Source organism: Ziziphus jujuba, chromosome 4, assembly GCF_031755915.1.
Source record: "Ziziphus jujuba cultivar Dongzao chromosome 4, ASM3175591v1".
Taxonomy (NCBI): Eukaryota; Viridiplantae; Streptophyta; class Magnoliopsida; order Rosales; family Rhamnaceae; genus Ziziphus; species Ziziphus jujuba.
The window spans coordinates 4,763,608-4,770,595 of record NC_083382.1 but is presented as its reverse complement, the minus strand read 5'-3'; the positions used below and the strand labels follow the sequence as shown (position 1 = coordinate 4,770,595).

The 6,988-nt window shown below is 32.8% G+C and overlaps 1 protein-coding gene and 1 long non-coding RNA gene across 2 annotated transcripts; both read left to right on the top strand.

The window, feature by feature from the left end:
* The first annotated feature begins 1,226 nt into the window (after positions 1 to 1,226).
* On the top strand, positions 1,227 to 2,582 carry LOC107417110 (uncharacterized protein At5g39865). The gene has a single exon (XM_016025673.4). The coding sequence runs from the start codon at positions 1,379 to 1,381 to the stop codon at positions 2,360 to 2,362; it is 984 nt and encodes a 327-aa protein (XP_015881159.3). The 5' UTR covers positions 1,227 to 1,378; the 3' UTR covers positions 2,363 to 2,582.
* A 1,651-nt stretch (positions 2,583 to 4,233) lies between these two features.
* Positions 4,234 to 5,122, top strand: LOC107417114 (uncharacterized). The gene is made up of 2 exons (XR_009638808.1): positions 4,234 to 4,451; positions 4,676 to 5,122. It is a non-coding gene; the product is annotated as an uncharacterized LOC107417114 (long non-coding RNA).
* The last annotated feature ends 1,866 nt before the right edge of the window (positions 5,123 to 6,988 follow it).

Genomic DNA, 6,988 nt, shown 5'->3' with positions numbered 1-6,988 from the left:
TACTGTTCACTCACGAGATTGGCTGAAAATATGACACGTGGCACACACACTGTTCACTCAAGTCAAAATATATTAAAATATTACGGTATTTAAAAAACTTTGCATGTCCATAACTTTCAAATCACATGTCCAAATCGGACGTACCACTAGTCTATGAACTTGTATCGACGAGTACTTCACAACCATGCATGAGTCAAAACTCAAATTTGCATGAACAAAAAAGTCAACTCTGGTACCCCTTGGACAATTTTAATCTCAACTTGTTTTGCTCATAATTTTCAATCTGTAGCTCCTTTTTCAATGTGTTACTAGTCTATGGACTCGTGACAACGTGTACTTTTTAATGGTACCTCCATCAATGTGAAATTCCATCAAGAGCAAACAGTCAACATTTGATCCCTTCTCGGTCAAATTTGGTCAATCTCGATTAAATTTGAGAAATTTTCGGTGTAATTCGGAACATGGTATTACAATAATTGCATATTTTATATCTAACACTAGGGTAACACATGAAATCATCTTAATTAGAAATAGTAATTTTGACCTTCTTATATTTACAAAAAAGAAACAAAAATAAAGTTTGAACTTCTTAAAATAACTTCAAAACAGATACTTAATTCCACTAATTTACAGAATTTGTCGATTTGATAGTGCATAGATGATTAATTAATGCTTTATTTTATTTTGAGAAATTTTTTTGCTTTATTTGACTGGTAGGTAGCTTGGTATATAGTATATGCATAACAAGCTTTAATTATTCTAAAAATAATATAAAATAAATATTCACCAAAAAATAATAATAACAATAATAATATAAAATAAATAAATAAAGACCTCTTTTTTTTTTCTTTTTTTTTTTTTTGGGGTAAATTACGCTACACACTGCTTTGCGCTCGGTTTAAAAAGACGGAATGATTATTATGAGTCACACATTGAGCCCAAACTTCAAGAGAGCCCATGAGCCAATAATCTCCACCCTCCACGTGTTTCATTTCATCTCATAAATTTGAATTAAATTTTTTAGCGCTTAAAAGGCCAAACCCCGTGTGCCTTTTTTTAGCCTCCATTGGACCCCCACCCACCACCATTATTTTCAAAATCAAACCCAGTCTTTATTTATTTATTTTTCAAAAATCATATCCCAATTTTTATTTATATATTTATTTCCAATCCCTCTTCTTATCTTCTCTACCATTAAATATTCAAATTCAACTAATAATAATAATAAAAAAAATCTCCTAAAAAATACAAATTATATTTTGTTAGCTAAGAAAGTCATCTTCTAAACCTCATCCTTTTGTCTGCACTTCCTTTTGCAGTTCCCGCTCTCTTCTGCTCTGAAAATCAAACCAAAAAAATCACTGAAAAAAAAAAAAAAATGGGTTGTGTTTCTTCCAATCTTCTCCACCATGACGACGAGTTCACTCAGCTGGGTAGCTCAGCACTGAGTCACCACATCGTCTCGCTCAAATCATCAACCTATGGCCTCCTCACTCTCGACCCACCTCCACCTCCAAACCATCCCACTACCCCACCAACCCCACCTTCTCGTTTCACTCTCGGCTCCATCTTCCCAACCCCATTATCCGAACCCAAATCCCTTTGGTCTGAACCCAGACCGCCCCGAACCGACCCGGAAGTCATTAACTCCTGGGAACTCATGGCCGGTCTTGACGCCGACAGTTTCCGATTCTCCCCAATCCCACCTCCCAAACCCTTCGCTGTTAGAGACCCAATCGCCGCCGCCGGCGCCGATAAAGAGAATTCGAACCCCAATCGGAATCTCAAACCGCTAAACGACGACGTATTGAGACCACCCTCGAAGAGGAATTTGCTGCTTCTGGATCGGTTCGAGAATATATGCCCGTCGAGTGGTGAAAACAGAGTTGTGGTCTATACGACGACGTTGCGAGGTGTTCGGAGTACCTTCGAGGCTTGCAATGCGGTTCGATCGGCTTTGCAAGCCTCCGGAGTTACGGTCTGCGAGCGTGACGTTTCGATGGATAGAGGGTTTAGAGATGAGCTTAGGGAATTGATGAGAGGGAAAGGCAAAGAAACTCTGGTTCCTCCGAGAGTGTTCGTCAAAGGGAGGTACATTGGTGGTGCTGAGGAGGTTTTGAAGATTGCTGAAGAGGGTCTTCTGGGTGAGATTCTTGAAGGATTGCCCAAAAGAAGAACTGGGTCTGTGTGCGAAGGTTGTGGGGATGTTAGATTTTTGCCATGTTTTCGATGCAATGGAAGCTGCAAGATGGTTATGGCGGTGAAAGAAGAAATGGGTCAGAAGCAAGGGGGTGCTGCTGTGGTTGTGAGATGTCCAGATTGCAATGAAAATGGTTTGGTTCTTTGCCCAATCTGTAGCTGATTGCTGAGAATACAAAAAAAAAAAAAAAAAAAAAAAAAAAAAAAAAAAAAAAGGGTCTGTATTTTATATCAAGCTTTTTTTTGGCCAAGTCATAGTAAGATATATGATCCCTCTCATTCCGTAACTTTGGTTTATCGAGTTTTATGATGAAATGGAAATGCTTATGTGATCTGTATTCTGAGTTTGGTTACTGGGAATATTATGGATCTCTAGTTATATAATCAGCTCGTCTAACTTCAAATTGGTTTCTGGAAGATAATTGAGCTAGATGTATATTTAGATTTTTAAGAGTTTTAGTTTGGAAGCCTAAGCAAAAGTATGTTCATTTCTTTAGTAATCTAGGCACAAATTGTTTGAAGTTTATTAGAAATAAAGCAATTGGCTGTAAAGTGTAAATATAAGCATGTCTAACCATAGCAATCTAGGAAAAAATGTGAAAAATTCCCCTATTTTAAAATGTCACATTGAGACAAACTTACAAAGTACAGAGCATTTCCACCGAAGGAGGAGCAAACAAAAGAAAAATATTGAAAAATTCTTTTCTACATGTGAAAAATTTTCCTGAATAATGTTTTCCCAAACTATTGTGGACAAAACAGAGGATTGCTATATATTAAAAAAAAAAAGTTACCCATTTTAGAAACAAGTTTTTTTTTTTTCTATTAAACTATGTTGAATCTATTCCATATTTGGCCAAAACTGCAGAAGTTCAATATGAAAATAGTCCAAGACTGATTATTAATCAGCTCATTTCAAATTTAGCATATCGAAGCCTAGCACAATCAAACAGCAGGCTAATCGTTTCAAGAATCTACCGTGCAGTCGAATCCACAAGAAACTTAAACCAAATATCAAAGTCAAACATCTAATATCTAATATCAACCAACAGCCAAATCATCACAGAAACTAATGAATGAAGAACCAAAAATGCGATGAACTCTGGTCTTTCAGGTCCAAACCCACGCCGGTTTGCACCATCTCTGGTGTTGATTCTATGTTACATGTCACTGCAATAAGATCAAGTGTTCCCTCAAAGAGATGGACAAGGCCATGAACGAAGGCAATCACAGCCCAGCATTGTTTAGGAAAGTTTGCAGAAGTGGGACTAAATATCCTAAGGCGATCCATGCAGTGGAAGCCGTATACTTCCAAGTGTTCGACAGAAACTATTGCAAACACACATATCTGGAAATACTTCTACCACTGCATGGATTGACTTAGATCCTATTCCCAATCTATAAAACCACACCAGCCGGGTCATGGTTGTGTTGGTCCAGAGCTTTATACATCTCTGAAAGCACACTTAAGTTATAAATGCATGCAAAGACATGCAATGCAGAATGTGAACTAAAGTTGATGATCAAAGCCAGAGGGAACTTGGGTTCAGACAGTTTGAGATGATAAGGGAAGAAGATGGACTTAGGACTTGAGAGTAAAGTGAGAGGTGGGTTAGTTAAATATATACAGGCCCAAGCCCAAAATCTAAATAAGAAACAATATTTGTATTTGATAACATTCTTTAGAAAAGTTATAATGCATTTGCAAGAAATCCAAATGCATAGTTCCATATGATTCTCTTACTCTCATATCTTAAATTTGACTTGAAGCAACTTCAATCATATAAAATAGTATAAGATATGTTAAAAAAACTCGAACCTTCTTGGAACGCTCTTCCATTTTTCTCATTAGCTGGCCTGCTTTTATCATAGTTTAATTCAATGTCTTAAAAATCAGTCCTACCAGACACATTCCTTAAAAAAGAATGCTATCTTGTCTGTTGCTTCTCTTGACCCATCTCTTTAAACCATGCGCGGAGCACATAATATATATATATATATATATATATATATATACAGCGAAACCCCAAGAAGAAGCTTAGAAGCAGCTTAATTCAGAGGGAAACCCACCCTAGAAACCAGTTGAGCTAATCTTTTACATATGAAATATTGAAACATATAGATAGAAAACATATAATATATGGCTTCTTCTCTACCCTGTTTCTGTGCTGCAATCAAGCTCAAATCCTCTCTGAAACTGAATAAAACTTATGGATCTGTACAAGCAAGAGCTCAAAGCTTTAGAGATGAAGGTAATCCCAATATTACTTGCATAGGTTTATTTTTCATTTTACTTTTTAACATTTTTAAACAACTTTTGATCAAATTCATAATCTGGTAATTAAGATATATTATTTCAGCATGAAAATTCAATTGCAAAATTAAAGATTATTCGGTTAATTATTAATGTGTCTTGTTTTTTTTTTTTTTTTTTTTTTTTTTTTTTTTTTTTTTTTTTTTTAACTGCTTTTGATAGAGAGGTATTCAAGCAATATGGTGGATGAAAATATGAAGATTTTAATAGAGAGAATGGAGGTTGTGAGAAAGAAGGAAAAACTGGAAAGGTGTTGCAGAGGGCAGGTGGGATGGAATTATTCAAAATGCTATGATTACAAAGTCAAAAGAGACAAACAGTTGGTGAAGATGGTTGAAGTTGCGGGAGTCATTGGTGGGTCTTTAGGATTCACCTTCTTCACAGGAATACTATTTCTCTGCCTTGTTTCTCTCCTTGTCCATTTCAATCAAATTATTAGTTTCTGAAAAATTCAATTTCCGTTTTCCAATACTACTACCACTGACTTATTCAAGCTCCAAGTTACAGGAAATGTACAGTACTAGCTACTGCGTATTATATTGTCATTTTTCAGTGTCTCTGCATATGCAGGTAGTCGAAATAAAAAATTTTCTAAATTGAATTCTTTTATGTACTGGCTCATTTTATCAGTTAATCTTCTTTGAATAACTAGGATAACCAAGTGTTTCAAGCATGTATTGTCTCCAAGAACTGGCCGAATTGACTAATGAATTCAATTCATTTGGAGTAATAGTTTTGAAACTCTTTTTCTGGAAACTTTTGTTTACATATATCAAGCATATTAATTGTTACTTTTACTCGTTGTTGATTCTTGACCATCTTTTCTGCAACTTATGTCTATTATGTTTATTTATAAATAATTACGAAGGAAATGAGAAAAAAATTTTTTTTTCTTTGATGATCTATTACAGTTTCCAAATTATGAAAAGAGTATAAGATATATAATATATACAAAATAAAATCATAATAAAAATTGTATTTAGTTGTTTTAAAAGAAAAAGGTAAAAGATAATTTCCCCCCTTATGATAGAATTGAAACTTCAACGATGCATAACTTGGTTTTCTATGTAAAAAAATCAAACTGCTTAGATGCAGAAGCTGACAAACCATTTAGATTGGACTTCATTAATTAAAACTTTAATAATATATTGATTAGGACGGCATGCATGCATGAAAAAGTTTATAGGTAAATTACTATTTATACCTTTTGTCTTTAATACAATATTTATAGTTAGGATTATTCATTTAATCGATTAGAGGGTAACGGAATAAGCCATATGTGTTTAATTAATTATAAGTGACTTGAGCACCATGTAATTAAACCTTTTTAAAATGAATTTTGAGACTTGGAAGAGAGCCTCAAGCTCATCCGGAATATAATACACGTTTCCATGGTTATCAACGGGAAGTACGTTGCCATAAAATATATAAATATAATATAGATAACAAAAAACTGATAATGATATTTAAAAAAAATACATTTCAGTATTTTTAAATTCTCAAGAAGACATATAAGAAAATTATTTATATTTATCTATTCATTTATCATAATATAGAATCTATATTCCAAAATAGAATCTGTATTCCAAAGATAACCTTATATTTTGCATTATTAATTAATCTCCTGACAAAATTGCTGACAAACATTAATTATACAAATGGAGATTACAATATTGACTGGGACGGCATGCATGAACAATACATATTTAGATGGCGATTAAACTTACAAGTTTTGTCTGTTTATATGGAAGTATATATACATCATAAATATATTATATATTTGTATGATTATTCATTTAAAGGTTGTTGGAAGAAATCATTATTAAATGTTTAGTATTTTTAAACCTTTTTAACATGATTAATTTTGATGTATATAATGTGTATATATATGTATATATATATATATATATATATATTAATTGTAAGACTGTCAAGCTCGATATATTCGTCTTTCATTATCAGCAATTTCATCTGTACATGAGTAGGCACGCGATATCTCATAAAATCTAATTTTATTATATTTTTTATTTCATGTCGATCACGTAATTCCAAAGACAAATTATTATTTTATTTATATTATTCTTTCCTTATTTTTATCGTTATTAAAAAGTACACCGTGACCCTAGAGACTAAAATAAAGACTCTGATGATAATACATGTATGATATTAGATCATTTATATTTTAATTAAAAATTATAAATTTTTGCATCGATGTAATTGGCAATATAATGTCAAAAAGATCATTCTCACACAAAACATGGTCAAATTTGCTAAAATAGTTTAAAGAATGACACATCAATTAAGCTCAAAACGTTATTTAAAAGAAAAAAATTATTATAATCTTTAGTTAAAGAATAAGAAAGAGAATTACAATCTTAATTATACTTTTGGTAAAAATTAAAACTATAAAATAAAATTAAAGATGAGCATTTCAGATTAAAAGTAAAATAAAAAGGAGAGAGAAAACAGAGAGGT